At 45.3% G+C, this 17,520-nt stretch overlaps 1 protein-coding gene across 1 annotated transcript; it reads right to left on the bottom strand.

Moving 5' to 3' along the window:
* Positions 1 to 219: 219 nt before the first annotated feature.
* MPZL2 (myelin protein zero like 2) lies at positions 220 to 17,086 on the bottom strand. The gene is made up of 6 exons (XM_084612065.1): positions 16,790 to 17,086; positions 11,781 to 11,947; positions 10,576 to 10,786; positions 10,168 to 10,312; positions 3,634 to 3,726; positions 220 to 3,077 (listed from the first exon to the last, which is right to left on the bottom strand). The coding sequence occupies exons 1-5, from the start codon at positions 16,860 to 16,862 to the stop codon at positions 3,666 to 3,668; spliced, it is 657 nt and encodes a 218-aa protein (XP_084468191.1). The 5' UTR covers positions 16,863 to 17,086; the 3' UTR covers positions 220 to 3,077; positions 3,634 to 3,665.
* Between the last annotated feature and the right edge of the window lie 434 nt (positions 17,087 to 17,520).

Here is a 17,520-nt window from a genome sequence, read left to right on the forward strand (position 1 = left end):
AGAGACAAAGTGGGTGAGGTAATATCTTTTATTGGACTCGTCTCTCTCACAAACAGAAGTTGGTCCAATAAAATATATTTATCTGACCTACCTTGTCTCTCTACTCTGTACTGTGACATCCATTGTTTTCTTACCATAATGAACTTGTGCAGTAAACCGTCTAGTTTTTCAATTAAAAACAGGCAAGTAGGACATGCTTTAATACTAAAAATGGTTTATTTACATACAATGACTTGAAAAGCTCATTTAAAATAAGTTACAGTACAAAAGAGTATCTGTCTACACAGATGGACACAGCCCCTTACTGTAGTTTCTCTGTGCTGAAACAAGTTTTACAGCAAAAAAAATGAAAATATCAAAGTTGTCTAGAACTAAGCAGCTGTTTGAGTAATATAAAAATGCACATGCACATCATCTAGATACTGCCCATGAGTCTTGATCCTACAAGTTGTTCCATGTGAGCAGACCCCTGCACCCAACCAGAGCCCTGTTGAAGTACATGGGTCTCTTCTCTATTGAAGGGGTCTGCCCAAGCAGAATCAGGGCCTTGAAATTGACAAGCAGAATTAGACAATTATGTTTGCAGAAGAGGAAGTAGAGAAACTATGAAACACAGAAGGAACGTAATACTGCTCTAAAAACTGCTACTAAAATGGGTAGCTGAATACAGATGGTATGTTAAACCATAGGATGTGCGTTTCCACAGCACAGCAGTCTGATAATTTAATTTAATCTGCAGTCAGTCCATTTGAAGATCCAAAATAATAACAGTACAGATTCCATGGCTGTGACTTGCACTAGACCCTCTATATGATTTTGGGACTTGGAGGACAGAAACAAATTTTGGGTCAAGTGAAATTTGGAGAGTTTGGATAAAATGGGTTTACCTATATTAGCAAAAAGAAAAGGAGTACTTGTGGCACCTTACCTATATTAATGTCTTGCATTCAATGTTTTGTTTTTAGTTTGAAGTGAGACTGGACACTGTACAAATATGCTCCTTCCCCAACTAACTGCTCCAGTCCTTCTTTAATTGAAGTCAATGGGAGCTTTGCAGGACTGGAACCCTTTTAGCCCCTGGTTTGGAATGTTCCTCCTTGGAATCCTGCTGCAATTGTATGCGAATCCCAGTTCCAAAGTTAGAGCTGTTCGATGAGGGCATGTGTGTCTGCACCTGAAAGGGCATAAGATCTGAGAGAAGAGCAGTAGCTACAGCAGAAAGAAGCTGTTGGCAATTCATTTCTGCATTGGTTGATGCTCCTTATATGCATTCCAGTGCCCCAGCATTGTGCTGCATACAATCGTACTTACATTGCAACAAAATGTTATCATTCAGTCACTTAGGGGTGTGTGTTAAAACTCCTCTTTTATCCAAATAATCACTCATTGTCATGATGTGGGGGCATCTATTCCATTGTCTCAAAAACAAAAACTCTGTTGAGAACAGGATGGTTTGCAGTATCACTGAGAGTTTCCCTAGGCTTACATTGTGGTAGTTACACTGTCATAGCATCTGACTGTCCACAAAACAAATTTATTTATGATACCCCTGATAGGAAAAGAAAACAAATGAATTGAGATAATATAGCAAGCATTTCACAGGCAGGGCCATAAAAACAAAAATACTTGTTAAGCAAACAAGCTCATATTTTGATTTAATGCCAATTAAATACAGAAACAGCTCTGAGGTGTTGATTATTTGTGTTTTTTATTTTAAACTGAGATCTGCAGCAGCACTGAATCTGTTGTGCTCACCACATATTTAGTAATAAGATGTGCTACTAGTAACCTGGAGCAGTAATTAGCATTGAGACAAATTCCTTGTGCAACAATGTGCATATCTAAAAGGGAGCTGCTTGCATCACTGAGAGGACCTCCCAGAATCTTGATACAATGGAACCAAGCCATTGAACTTTGATATGAAATAAAACTTTACTGTGATTAGGCACAACTGGTAGTGTTTATTTAGGAGAGAGACTCTAGGTTGGAACAGAAGTGGCTGTTGCAAGCCAAAGTTGGAGGGCACCTGCAAACTGTGCATAGGTCCTGGGAAACAACAAGGGGTGCTGCAGGTCAGGACTGAGGTGAATCAATAGAAATGAGTGGGGGGGAACCAGGTCTGGAACAGCAGAGGGAAGTCAGGATTTTGGTGCATCAGTAGAATAGGAATGGGCAGAGACCGCCATAGTAATAGGCAGGGTTCTCAGTCTGTCACTTGCAGACACACTGAGTCACCTAAAATGTAAAACAAAAGTCAAAACTGAAATATGCATCCACTTCTAACTACCATCCCAGCCAAAGAAACAGCACACAGTCCAAAACTGTAACACTTTTCCACTTCATGTAACAATGGGATCAAAACCCTGTTCTTTCAATAAGCTGTCCCTGTGATCAAACTGTCTCATCATTCTTTTTAGAAACATTTAAAGAGCTTCTTTGTGAGAGGAAAAATAGTTCAAACCAAATTTAAGAATTAAAGCGAGAACTAATAAGAGCGTGGCATGCACAGACAGTTTGCAATGGGAATGGGTTAACCATTGCCCGTTTTCATTCAGAGTGACGATCATTCTTTTCCCCCCATTTTCTTTTTTACACATATGGCAGGGGGTGGGGATGTTGTTTTGTGGGGAGGGAGGGAGGGAAAAACAGGGAAAAAAAGTTTTAAAAAAATTAAAAGGCATTTTTCCAAAATTCTTCCACAGGCCAAGATGAGAATTTTGAAAAATCTGTTCCTGAATCTTTGAATTTCTTATAGTTCTCTTGGGATTTTTTTCTCTTCAACAGAGTGAATCAAATGCAATTCTGCAAAGGACATATACTTCTCCAAATGGCTACAGCTGGACTGATGACCAAAGACAACTTCACTGTTGATAGGACAAGTTTCCCCTGCGTTGTTTCAATGGAAGGAAATAAGATCTCACACATTATTTTAATCCCATTGTCTTGCCGTGGCACAAATTTTAAGGGGAACAAGGGTACCACAGTTGCGGCATCAGACATCTGTAATTCAGCTTTGTTCTAACATTTGAAATCAGAAGGATTAGCCACCTGCTTCTGAAACTTCTGCAGGGGAGAAGCTACAGGAAGGAAAAAAAGACAACATATTACTACAACATTCTTGAACTTAAAATAACAAAGGCAGCTGATGATATCAAAAAGTGGGAAGGTAAAATGATGTGTAAATGCACCACCAGAGCCTATTAGTAGCAGCAGGAATGTTCGTCCTGTAACGGCCTTAAAACAAGGAACGCAAAGCGACTCTAAAAGTGGAGATGAAAATGGCACTCTTATTTATCCACAAAACAGCTATATACTGGGTAGCAACTGTTCAAGCTTCCCTACAAATGAGAATCAACCCTGACCTGGAGACACCTCCTGTAGGGTCGAGAGGGAAGTTCTGTCTCTATGGCCCATTCAGTCCTTGTTCTGTCTCTGAGGGCTGCCAATGAGGAAGCCAGTCAGTATTAATGGTGACTATGGCAGGAGCAGTTTTTGTAATGTGGATACCATGACCTGTCCATTAGGAACTTACCCGAGACCTACCCACTCATTTCACACAGGTCATGGAACAGCCATGTAAAAAACACTCTTCAAAACCTGCAGCGGGTCAGAAAGCTGTTGGAAAGCACTTACCTGCACTGTATGTACCCTTTAATCAGAGAACTTTAGTCTTCTAATAGGACAGCTACCTTCTCTTCTGTACTCTTCAGCTTCTCCTTTTCTGTTCTAGAAAAGCCAAAAGCAGCCATCAGACCCCCTGCCCAACTGGCCTGGGTTCTGAGTCATAAGGAGGTAACAAGCAGGGATTCCAGAAATCTGTTTGCCTTGGAAAAACATGAAATTGGGGGGGAGGAGGGAGAGATTGGGGTTGTTGTTTTTTTAAACAATCTTTAGTTTTTACATTATTTGAAAAAAATAAAACCTATTACCTACATTTTAGTGTTAAGTACCAGTGTCACTTATTCAGTAAGTGACAGTGGGAGCCACGCCGCCCAGGGTGTTTCATTTTAAGCACAGAAAAACATGGATTTTTATATTTTTTTTAAATAGGAAAATTTTGGGGGGTTTATCACTGAAAACTAGGCTCCCTGGCCATAAGCCTGTTAAGCGAAAGGTACACAGACAGCTTGTGGGGTCTGCACTAGGGAGGAAAGGAGAATCTATCATTCGGATTTTAATTGGCTGTGACCCCTTCCCCAGAGGTTTCAGAGTAGCAGCCGTGTTAGTCTGTATTCGCAAAAAGAAAAGGAGGACTTGTGGCACCTTAGAGACTAACCAATTTATTAGAGCATAAGCTTTCGTGAGCTACAGCTCACTTCCTCAGATGCATATCGTGGAGACTGCAGCAGGCTTTATATATACACAGAGAATATGAAACAATACCTATTCCCACCCCACTGTCCTGCTGGTAATAGCTTATCTAAAGTGATTTCCAGCACAAATCCAGGTTTTCTCACCCTCCACCCCCCCACACAAATTCACTCTCCTGCTGGTGATAGCCCATCCAAAGTGACAACTCTTTACACAATGTGCATGACAATCAAGCTGGGCTATTTCCTGCATAAATCCAGGTTCTCACATCCCCCCACCCCCATACACACACAAACTCACTCTCCTGCTGGTAATAGCTCATCCAAACTGACCACTCTTCAAGTTAAAATCCAAGTTAAACCAGAACATCTGGGGGGGGGGGGGTAGGAAAAAACAAGAGGAAACAGGCTACCTTGCATAATGACTTAGCCACTCCAAGTCTCTATTTAAGCCTAAATTAATAGTATCCAATTTGCAAATGAATTCCAATTCAGCAGTTTCTCGCTGGAGTCTGGATTTGAAGTTTTTTTGTTTTAAGATAGCGACCTTCATGTCTGTGATCGCGTGACCAGAGAGATTGAAGTGTTCTCCGACTGGTTTATGAATGTTACAATTCTTGACATCTGATTTGTGTCCATTTATTCTTTTACGTAGAGACCTTCCACACAAACTTCCTCGTGGCTGGATTTTACTAAAACTAGACAAGCCATTTACAACGCACATTTTGCTTCTCTACAAAAGAAAAAGGACACTAAACTTTCTAAACTACTACATGCTACAAGGGGCCACAGCAATGGTTCCCTCAACCCACCTAGCAATATTGTTAACCTATCCAACTATACTCTCAGCCCAGCAGAAGCAGCTGTTCTATCTCGGGGCCTCTCCTTCTGCCCCTCCACCCCCACGAACATGATACAGTTCTGTGGTGACCTAGAATCCTATTTTCGACGTCTCCGACTCAAGGAATATTTCCAAAATACCTCTGAACAGCATACTAATCCACAGAGGTCTCCCTACCAACACTACAGAAAGAGGGATTCTAGGTGGACTCCTCCTGAAGGTCGAAACAGCAGACTGGACTTCTACATAGAGTGCTTCCGCCGACGTGCACGGGCTGAAATTGTGGAAAAGCAGCATCACTTGCCCCATAACCTCAGCCATGCGGACCGCAATGCCATCCACAGCCTCAGAAACAACTCTGACATCATAATCAAAAAGGCTGACAAAGGAGGTGCTGTTGTCGTCATGAATAGGTCGGAATATGAACAAGAGGCTGCTCGGCAGCTCTCCAACACGAGTTTCTACAAGCCATTACCCTCTGATCCCACTGAGAGTTACCAAAAGCAACTACAGCATTTGCTCAAGAAACTTCCTGAAAAAGCACAAGATCAAATCCGCACAGACACACCCCTGGAACCCCGACCTGGGATATTCTATCTACTACCCAAGATCCATAAACCTGGAAATCCTGGGCGCCCCATCATCTCAGGCATTGGCACCCTGACAGCAGGATTGTCTGGCTATGTAGACTCCCTCCTCAGGCCCTACGCTACCAGCACTCCCAGCTACCTTCGAGACACCACTGACTTCCTGAGGAAACTACAATCCATCGGTGATCTTCCTGATAACACCATCCTGGCCACTATGGATGTAGAAGCCCTCTACACCAACATTCCACACAAAGATGGACTACAAGCCGTCAAGAACACTATCCCCGATAATGTCACGGCTAACCTGGTGGCTGAACTTTGTGACTTTGTCCTTACCCATAACTACTTCACATTTGGGGACAATGTATACCTTCAGATCAGCGGCACTGCTATGGGTACCCGCATGGCCCCACAGTATGCCAACATTTTTATGGCTGATTTAGAACAACGCTTCCTCAGCTCTCGTCCCCTAAAGCCCCTACTCTACTTGCGCTATATTGATGACATCTTCATCATCTGGACCCATGGAAAAGAAGCCCTTGAGGAATTCCACCATGATTTCAACAATTTCCATCCCACCACCAACCTCAGCCTGGTCCAGTCCACACAAGAGATCCACTTCCTGAACACTACAGTGCTAATAAACAATGGTCACATAAACACCACCCTATACCGGAAACCTACTGACCGCTATTCCTACCTGCATGCCTCCAGCTTTCACCCTGACCACACCACACGATCCATCGTCTACAGCCAAGCTCTGCGATACAACCGCATTTGCTCCAACCCCTCAGACAGAGACAAACACCTACAAGATCTCTGTCAAGCTTTCTTACAACTACAATACCCACCTGCAGAAGTAAAGAAACAGATTGATAGAGCCAGAAGATTTCCCAGAAGTTACCTACTACAGGACAGGCCTAACAAAGAAAATAACAGAACGCCACTAGCCGTCACCTTCAGCCCCCAACTAAAACCCCTCCAACGCATTATTAAGGATCTACAACCTATCCTAAAGGATGACCCAACACTCTCACAAATCTTGGGAGACAGGCCAGTCCTTGCCTACAGACAGCCCCGCAACCTGAAGCAAATACTCACCAACAACCACATACCACACAACAGAACCACTAACCCAGGAACTTATCCTTGCAACAAAGCCCGTTGCCAACTGTGCCCACATATCTATTCAGGGGACACCATCACAGGGCCTAATAACATCAGCCACACTATCAGAGGCTCGTTCACCTGCACATCCACCAATGTGATATATGCCATCATGTGCCAGCAATGCCCCTCTGCCATGTACATTGGTCAAACTGGACAGTCTCTACGTAAAAGAATAAATGGACACAAATCAGATGTCAAGAATTGTAACATTCATAAACCAGTCGGAGAACACTTCAATCTCTCTGGTCACGCGATCACAGACATGAAGGTCGCTATCTTAAAACAAAAAAACTTCAAATCCAGACTCCAGCGAGAAACTGCTGAATTGGAATTCATTTGCAAATTGGATACTATTAATTTAGGCTTAAATAGAGACTTGGAGTGGCTAAGTCATTATGCAAGGTAGCCTGTTTCCTCTTGTTTTTTCCTACCCCCCCCCCAGATGTTCTGGTTTAACTTGGATTTTAACTTGAAGAGTGGTCAGTTTGGATGAGCTATTACCAGCAGGAGAGTGAGTTTGTGTGTGTATGGGGGTGGGGGGATGTGAGAACCTGGATTTATGCAGGAAATAGCCCAGCTTGATTGTCATGCACACTGTGTAAAGAGTTGTCACTTTGGATGGGCTATCACCAGCAGGAGAGTGAATTTGTGTGGGGGGGTGGAGGGTGAGAAAACCTGGATTTGTGCTGGAAATCACTTTAGATAAGCTATTACCAGCAGGACAGTGGGGTGGGAATAGGTATTGTTTCATATTCTCTGTGTATATATAAAGCCTGCTGCAGTCTCCACGATATGCATCTGAGGAAGTGAGCTGTAGCTCACGAAAGCTTATGCTCTAATAAATTGGTTAGTCTCTAAGGTGCCACAAGTCCTCCTTTCCCTTCCCCAGAGGTATCCCTGCATAGGTGACCCATCCCCCAGTCCACAGTCAGCACAGCAGCCCCCTTGATGTATCCTTGACCCATTCACACTCTGCTAAACACCAGCTTGTGTTTGACTGAAAAAGAAAATACCAGTCATATCACTACATGACCCACCCAAAGGTCCAGAGGGATGGAGTGAATAGCGGGGATGGAATCAACACCACCTGGAGATCCAGAACAGCACTAATCTCTACTGGTGCCCCAAATTTGTTCCCAACACATCTCCCCAGGTGCACCGGCTGGCGAGCCAGCCGGGAAGCACATGGGGTACAGTAACTCTATACACTAGAAGACATGGTATCCTGTAGGTTCCTTTATTTGCATGGCAAATTCATTAAATTAGTTGGTTACATGTGTTTAGGCTACAGCATAGCTGTATGTTCCTGCAAATTACACAGTAGCTCAATCACAGCTGGTTAGACATGGTCCCAATTGTTAGGATATAGATATTCAGGCCTGTCTGCAAAGGCCTAGACTATAAGCATTTAGGTGCATTCTTATCACTTGGCTAGTTCTAGAGGTATAAAAGAAACAATCAAAATCACTGTCCGCCAGTGTAAGGGCCTTCTCTTACTGTGACAGTCTGAGGCCCTGTTCTTAGGCTAAGGCCTTTGGCTAAGCAGCGGAGGCAGCCATAAGCTGGGAAGCGAACGGTCACATCCTCACATTCCAAACTAGTCACATTGAAATCAGGTGCTATTGGGCTGTTAGGAATACAATCCTGTCCTGATAATTCCTATCGCCTCCAGAGAAAGGGAAGTGCCTAGAAGATGTAAAAGGAAACTTAGTTTGATAGCATCCTGTCTGGCAAGAACTCACTTATCAATAGCTGGGATGTGAAATCCTCACTTCTGTATTGTTTTGTCGTTATAGTTCCCACTTTGCTATTGTTTATTTGCATGGTCTCTGTCTGGTTCTGTGATTGTTTCTGTCTGCTGTATGATTAATTTTGCTGGGTGTAAACTAATTAGGGTGGTGGGATATAATTGGTTACATAATCATGTTACAATATGTTAGGATTGGTTAGTTAAATTTCAGGATAATGATTGGTTAAGGTATAGCTAAACTGAACTCAAGTTTTACTATATAGTCTGCAGTCAATCAGGAAGTAAGGGGGGAAAATGGGAACAGGGAATGGGGGTGGGGAATTGGAATCATGTTTTGCTAAGGGGGGGAATGGGAACAGGGACACAGGTAAGGCTCTGTGGTGTCAGAGCTGGGAAGTGGGACACTAAAGGAAGGAAACTGGAATCATGCTTGCTGGAAGTTCAACCCAATAAACATTGAATTGTTTGCACCTTTGGACTTCAAGTATTGTTGCTCTCTGTTCATACGAGAAGGACCAGGGAAGTAAGTGGGTGAAGGAATAAGCCCCCCAACACCAATCACTGCCCCACTTTCACCATCTAAACCTTTCGGACAATGGCTCCATTGTGATCAAGTCTTTTAATGCCACAGCCCATAACATTGCCTGTTCTGCATTCAGCCTTCACTCTGATGCCCTTGCAAACTGCTCACTAAACCCCAACACATCACTGAGCTGCAATGCCTTTAACTACAGAAACAACAAGGAGTCCTTGTGGCACCTTAGAGACTAACAAATTTATTTGGGCATAAACTTTCGTGGGATAAAACCCACTTCACCAGATGTGTGAAGGGAAAAATACAGTAAGTAGAATATATATTATAGCACATGAAAAGGACTCCTCGTTGTTTTTGCTGATACAGACTAACACGGCTACCACTCTGAAATCTTTAACTACAGCGTATCTTGATAGCCATGAGACAAGCAAATGCTGTGGCCACCAGCTCCTTTTTACAGCGTTCTGATACTGACTCTTCCCACCAACCTGTAGATGTTCTGTTTTAAGTTGTTGTAAAGCTTTCCTGCTCCCTTCTAGCAAAGAAGCTAGTTACATCATTCAGAGCTGTAGTTACACTTGATCAGAAAGTAATGAGTATTTGATGTACCCCTTAGTTTAGCAAACAAGGGGTTTAAAAAAGCTAGTGTTTCTCCTAATCACACAGGACATATCTTCTGTATCAGCCACTACTCCATGGTGCTGTGTTTATCCTTAGAACAGGCAGAGCAAGCTTCCCCCACACAGACACCTCCACAGTTGGCTTCTACCCTGACTTGATGGACCCCCTCCAGGGGTCAGAGGAGGAGCTCATTCACGCTGTGAGCTCCCTGGTGTAGCTACCAACAAAAGGGCCAATTACTGCCAGTTGATGGTAGGTTTTGCACTATCAACTCTTGGCTGCCGTGTGCTAGGCACTGGCTAAACCCCGATGGAGACATTTTGAGGTTTCCCAGAAGCCTCTGTCCTTACGGTTCTGTCTCCGCCATCTCAATGCTCGTCTCTTGCCGTCTGTTCCGATAGTGTCGCCAGACAACTACCACTATCACCACAATGATCATCGCAGCACAGGCAGAGCCTATGACCAGAGACAGGATGTGGATTTCCGAGAAATGCACTGCACAGAAGAGAAACAGGTGAATAAGAGAGGGCGGCTTGGTTGGGAGGGGACTTAGCGGAGGACTGGGAGTCCAGAACTCCCGGGTTCAGTCCTTCCTCACCCACATCATTATTGCATTCATTTATTTTCCTGATACCTCCCCTTGGTAATCCCTTTCCCTTCATGCATTCCCCTACACATGGTAGGAGATCATCCACTTGTGCCAGTTCCCTGTACCAGCTAACTTCATATTGACCAAGACAGTGCCACGAGCCACATACCTCGCTGCACAACACGGAGTTGGATTTCGCCAATTGTGCCATCAACATCTGGTGGGTTCTTCACCTGGCAAGTGAACGTCCCATTGTCGGTGGGATTCAAGTTCCAGACGACGATGGAAGCATCGTTCCGGTCAATGTTCCCATCCCAAGTAGCTCGCTCTTTAAACCGCCCACTGGTTGGGGGATAGGGCTTCTCATAGTAGTAGAGCATCTAGATGGTCAGAGAGGAAGCTTCATCACTACTGTGCAGTGTGTGACTGTGCTCTGCCCTGTGGAGGAGGAACCTGCCTGTCTGGAATTTGTGCTCAAGCCCATTCTGCAAACATTCAAAGCATTTATAAAACAGGCAGGACAGAGATCCCAGTGTCTCCATCTCAGGTTGGGGGCCAGAGGCAAGAGAGGCAGCATGGATGGAAAGCAGACATGCAAAGGAGCCTAGACAAGCACGGTGGGATGGGATTGAGGGGACATGTCCCCTTCAAATTCTCTCTCCCCTGTTGATGTCTCCTTCACAGTGGCTGCAGGTGCCCTGCACCCCAACTCCTGACCCCATTTTCTCACCTCTGAAAGCAGCTGCAACTTCACATCCACCCGGGGCCTGTAGGGAGCCAGCAAGGCCCCAAGATAGCACAGGCTGGAGAAGGTGAATGGCTAGGGCAGGCAGGAGCTGTGCTGCGTCAGCCTCTTGCAGCAGAACTCAGAGACCATCTGACCCCTCGGTGGGGATCCCTCCTGGGGCACGTCAGGTTCGGGCTGGCCAACCATGGCCCTTGTTGACGTACTTCCCCTCCCACTGTGGGCCAGGCAAAGTCACAGGCCAGAGCTGTGGCTTCAGCAGGGACACAGGACCAAATTAGGCTGCGATGTAAGCAGGTGCAGCTGCATTTGGCCCCCAGCATTTAACCATACACGCGGGAACTACCAAAAAATGGTTCCTCTAGCCAGGTTCGATGGCCAGCAAAGACAGGACCTGAATCCAAAACTCACTGCAGAGGGGATTAGTCAGCTGAATCTTTTAATCAATTAAAGTCACAGAGTCACCTACCAGATATGCCTCTGCTAATCTGTGGTCCCCACCCACACTCACACCCTCTATTGTTAGTTACACTCCCATTGCAGCAACTTCGACACAGCAGGAGAGGCTTGTATGAGCAATACCTTATCGCGGAAATGGAGCAGAAAGGTCCCACTTTATTACCACTTACAGACTCAGCAGAGTTAATTCCCTGGGGCCGGAAGTTCCAGGTCACCGTCAGACGCTGGCCAACAGGGCTGGAGCTGGAAAAGGTGCATTTTAAGCGTACACTGGTCCCATTCAGAGCCTCTACTTCCCTGGAAGTGTGAACTTCCACAGCTGCCACAGGCCAGAGTGCTGCAGGGAAAACAGGGGATGGAAATAAAAAAAGAAGCTGCAGTCTAGAAGGAAGCACCTCACCCTTTTTTGTCTACACTTAGGGCTTCTGTTTTGGGGGGTTTATTAATTTCATTGGGGGGTATTTTTAGCAATTTGAGTTTTATGTAGATGTCCAAAAATTGTGGGGGGGGGTTTCAGGGCTCTCTCTCTCTATAGTGTGTGTATATAGTACAATGAGTAATCTTTGTAATGTTCCCTAGTGCACTTTAATGAAGTGCTGTTTGTAACTGTATTAAATTAAAGCGCACTGAGCCCTGGCAGGGTCTACACAGACCAACTGACGTGCAACACATTAACATTCTTTGGAAAGCACACCTGTGTAGAGTGCACTACCCTATTGTGTAGACGAGCCCTTAGATACAAGTAACCATTTCCAGTGTATTTCCATGTTTGTGAATAAACACCAATTTCATTCTTTGTGTGTCAGGAGTCTTTTATCAAAGTTTATCAGTTAAAACCAAAAATCAGAAGCCCTATCCACTCCATCTGGACTGGTGCCTGCCCTATCAGCTCCTGTTAATAAATTACACCACGAATCGCATAGCATCTGTTTGCAGAACAGCAATATACAGCACGGCAATTCCATGACAGACATGTCAGAAGAAGGTCTACAGAAGAATTCTTCCATTGACCTACCTACTCAAAGTAATTTTCCCTCTGTTGATATTCACCCCTTCTTGTCAACTGTTGGGAATAGGCCACTTCCACCTTGATTGAATTGGCCTCGTTAGCACTGACCCCCCACTTGGTAAGGCAACTCCCATCTTTTCATGTGCTGTAATATATATACACACCTGCCTCCTGTATTTTTCACTCCATGCGTCTGATGAAGTGGGTTTTATCCCATGAAAGCTTATGCCCAAATAAATTTGTTAGTCACTAAGATACCACAAGGATTCCTCATTGTTTTAGTACCGTGACAGAAAACTCCTTCTGTTGCTGTAGCAAGTGTCTACACTACAGCAGCTGTGCCACTGTAATGTTTGTGGTGTAGACACAGCCTCAGTATCCTGGACACATTCCAGCTGGAGTGATTATATTCTGCTTCTCTCAGTTCCCCATGCAGTTCCAGTTGGAAAGAATATTCCTTCTCTCTTGCGTAGCACTGCTAAGTGCTGTATGTCCTACTCCAGACAGGGTGGATGAAATCACTTCTTTACACAGTTTGTATTATTACATTAAGCATTTCATGCACTGCAGGACGAACAGTGCTCAATGAATGCAAGGTGTCCCTGGATGGGAGCATGCACGGCCCCTGCTAATATTGTTCCACAGTTATTGCCCAGCTGCTTGGTGGTGGTTTTTGGGGTAGGTTCTGTATCTCATTCAGGATGAAAGGTAACCTTTGTTGTCATAGAATCTCAGGGTTGGAAGGGACCTCAGGAGGTCATCTAGTCCAACCCCCTGCTCAAAAGCAGGGCCAATCCCCAATTTTTGCCCCACATCCCTAAATGGCCCCCTCAAGGATTGAACTCACAACCCTGGGTTTAGCAGGGCAATGCTCAAACCACTGAACTATCTCTCCCCCCTTTGTAAGGGTATGTCAAAGAAACATCCACAGTTAACCAAACCACCCCGGCTGCAGTTTATGAAAACAGGATAAGTCTACTAGAACTACCAGGAAAGAGAGAGAAAAGAGGACTGGAAAGAGAGCAGAGAGAGAAGATGAAAAGGTTAACTTGTAGGGAGGCCTTTCAGCTTTGGAATCCTGATTCTGCTCTTGCTCACACTACTGTAACTGCAATGATAGAGGCCATGTCTACACTACACATGTGCTACAGCCCCATAGCTACAGTGACATTGTAGGAGGCACCTCCTACAATGACAGAAGGGTTTTCCATCATTCTAGGATATCCCCCTATCCAAGCAGCAGTAGCTAAGTTAACGGAAGAATCCTTCTGCTTACCTAAGAACATAAGAATGGCCATATTGGATCTGACCAATGGTCCATTTATCCTATTATCTGGTCTTCCAACAGTGGCCAGTGTCAGATGCTTCAAAGGGAATGAACAGAACAGGGCAATTATTGAGTGATCCAACCCCTGTTGTCCAGCCCCAGCTTCTGGCAGTCAGAGGCTTAGGGACACCTGGAGTGTGGGGCTGTGACCCTGACCATTTTGGCTAACAGACATTGATAAAACTATCCTCCATGATATTATGAAATTTTTTTTGAACCCAGTTATATTTTTGGCCTTCACAACATCCCACAGCAAGGAGTTCCACAGGTTGACTGTGCATTGTGTGAAGTAGTACTTCCTTATGTTTGTTTTCAGCCTCCTGCTTATTAATTTCATAGCATAACCGCTGGTTCTTGTGTTATGTGAAGGGCTAAAGAACACTTTCCTATTCACTTTCTCCACCCCATTCATGACCTAGCCACATCTACACCGGGGTTAGGTCTGTATAGCACAATGCTCAGGAATCCTGGAGCACTGGAGCTATGTTGACCTAACCTTTAAGCGTAGACCAGGCCTAAATGACATTACTTCTAATTTACACCAGTGTGACATCAGAATCTAATCAAGTTAGTTGCTAGAATCAAGCTAAAAGGGTAAAGCTATGTCAATAGAGGTGTTAAGGGAGATTTCACTTGAGTTAAGGTAACCCAATTGAGCTAACAATTGAAAAAGCAAAAACCCACCTTTTTTTGGCCCATGGAGAGAGGGCTTTAATAACTGGTCACTCGGACACCTCCTGCATATTGCAGGCCGTGAACCTCGTCCACCCACTCCTGTTATAGACCCCTTCCCTAAATACACCTCCCTGACAGCAGGGTGGCACCAATGAAACCAATCAGGAAACTCTGTGTTAAGGCTGACATCAACAACCCCACCCACCCACCCCGATTTATCCCATCGCTCTTGGACACACACAGCGTTGGGGGAAATGTGAGAGAACTGTTCAGCCATTGCTGTTACTCCCTTGTGCCAACACTATGCTCTGCGCGGCACAGGGCACAACGAACAGACCCTGAGCAGGCAGGACACAGTGCTGCCAATTCTTGAAATGTTATTTCAAGGCTCATTATAAGTGTTTTTTTCTGGAAAAGGCCCAACTGCTGGAATCAGGTTATTACCTGAAAATCTCAGCTTTCATTGACAAGAGAAAAGTTCCCAGCCCTTGTGGTTTCAGAGAGAAGCTTGTCAAACATGATCCCTTCTGCCCCAGCATGAGAAGGCAGGTAAAAGCACCCCAAACTTCTGATCTTTACATCTTACCGTTCTCCCTAAGGCCTGACACGCATGTGGTTGGCAATGATGTGACATACTGGGGAATCCAGATTTTTTTTGGGGGGGGGGGCTTGATTTTACTTTTCGTAACAATTATAAACTTTTGTTGTGGGCACCTTGGAAGAAGAGGGTTTGAGGGAGGGCAGACAGTGGCTTGTGGAGGGACAGTGGGACTCTTCCCCACAAAGTGGGCAGCATGGGAAAATGCCCAGAGATGGGAGATGGCTCGAGGAGGGCTCTAGTCTCATCTGAGGGAAAGAGGTGTTACTCATCTGGATTGCCCATACAGTACTTGCCGAAGTACAGACTTCACACAGCAACTGCCTTTGCCTTCGCTAGCTGCAAAACCCATGTAGCGTCCAGCTGATAGGGTGACCAGAAGTCCCAAAAATCAGGACTGTCCCTATAAATTTGGGTCTTTTTCTTATATAGACTCCTATTACCCCCCACCTCTTGTCCCGATTTTTCTCACTTGCTGTCTAGTCAACCTACCAGCTGATCACCCAGACTCACCTTGCCTTATGGGCTTTATTTCCTATTACCCTCTATGTTACAGTATTTGGCAGTATCTGGTGGGGCTCTGATATATCCAAAATGTAATTCAAAACCCTGGAATCTCTGCTCTTGGCATCCTCCTCACTCAATTTTCTAAAAAAAACCCATGTCATTTCACAGATACGTTCATCTTCTTGAAACCAGGACCTCATGCAAAAGAGAAAACACCTCAAATATTTTTTCATAGTTTTGCATTTGAAAATCTCTTTTTGGCAAAGATCAACTTTTGCATCAAAGTGAAAACCACCATTTTGAAAAAACACTTAGCGCAAACTTGGGCTGTAACTGTAAATGTTTTTCACAACAAATCACAGAAAAGCCTGCATAATGACAGGTTTCAGAGTAGCAACTGTGTTAGTCTGTATTCACAAAAAGAAAAGGAGGACTTGTGCCACCTTAGAGACTAACCAATTTATTTGAGCATAAGCTTTCAGCTCAGCTGTAGCTCACAGTCTCTAAGGTGCCACAAGTCCTCCTTTTCTTTTTTAGAAAAGCCTGTGTGTTCACGCACAGGTGCCGGAAGTGAAGTGACCCAAGCATCCTAAAACCACATGGGGTCTATGGACCAAATTCTGGATCTCTTCTGCGAATGTAAACCCTGTAAAATTCCACTGAAATTGGAGTATTTATTCCAGATTTACATTGCTGCAATGGATCTGAAACCTGACCTGTCTCTTTAATAGCAGGGCAGTTCAAAGAGTAAAGCCCTCCGTCCTGGCCGGAGCAGGGACTGAGAGGCCAGAGGAGAGGAAATAGCGTGTAACCCGACCTCCGAATGCTCAGGCCTCAGTGTCTAGCTGGAGCACACCTGAACCTGTTTGTCCAAGACTTGTGTCCACACGCACAGTCACGCCAGGCAGCTCGCAGCACAATCAGACCAAGAAGACTCTCCACCACGGAAAGACATGCCAGAATCCCAGGGCACGACTTTAGGAGGGAGGGAACTGGAAGAACAGGAGGGTAAAAAAAGGAGGCAGCTGAGGCCAAGGGGGGAAACGCCCGAATAATTCCTTACCTAGGAGCTGTCCCCCCAGGACGAGCACAGCCCCCATCCAGCTGGGGCCATGCACGGCGGGAGGCAAGTCCATAGTCCAGAGACCGAGCAGGGAGATAAGGGAACTTCTCCGAACTGGGGGAGAAGGGAGCTCCCCGGAGTCCTACCGCCACACGCGCCCCTATAGCCAGAACACCTGGCCCCCCTCCCTGCCAGGGCAGCACGGAGTCGGCTGCTGCTGCCCGAGTCACGCCCAGAGCGGCCCAGCTTGGGAACCAGCCGCGCAGCCAGCTCAGGTCTGTGCACAGCCCAGGTGGATTTGCCTGTCCCCTCTGTGTAGCAATCACCACTCCGCCCAGCTTCCCTCCTCCTCCCGCTGGGAACCGGCTCTCGGGGGTTCTGGTGTTCTTTTCCCCACGTTAAAAGAGCTTTAGTTTTTGGAAGTTCGCTTTTTGTTTCTTTAAAGCAGCGCATGATCTTTATCGCCACTGTCTCATGCTTGTGTCCTGTTTAAACATGCCGGATAGATTCTGAATAAATAAAGCGACAAAGCCCAAGTTCGCAGGGAGATTTGCTCCTAGAAAAAAGTCTGCCCCAGTGTATTTACATACAGCATAGAGCAGGATAGCGTGTCCCTGGCAAAGCAGAGCTGTATACAGGGGTGGGGTATATGTACACAATGTACAGGGTGCAGTCTTCATAGCCACAATACAGAGCCCAGCAAGACCTGCCACTGTTCCCTTTGCTCAGAG

Source organism: Lepidochelys olivacea (genome assembly GCF_965140295.1).
Source record: "Lepidochelys olivacea isolate rLepOli2 genome assembly, chromosome: 22".
In the NCBI taxonomy this organism is placed as follows: Eukaryota; Metazoa; Chordata; order Testudines; family Cheloniidae; genus Lepidochelys; species Lepidochelys olivacea.

Bases quoted from the DNA above. Each gene is read 5' to 3' on its own strand.
- MPZL2 (XM_084612065.1), bottom strand. From the start codon at position 16,862: ATGGACTTGCCTCCCGCCGTGCATGGCCCCAGCTGGATGGGGGCTGTG. The intron at 10,313-10,575 runs GTATGTGGCTCG...TCTTCTGTGCAG, and splicing joins ACTCCGTGTTGTGCAGCGAG to TGCATTTCTCGGAAATCCAC. The intron at 3,727-10,167 runs GTAAGGACAGAG...TGGCTTTTCTAG, and splicing joins GAGATGGCGGAGACAGAACC to AACAGAAAAGGAGAAGCTGA.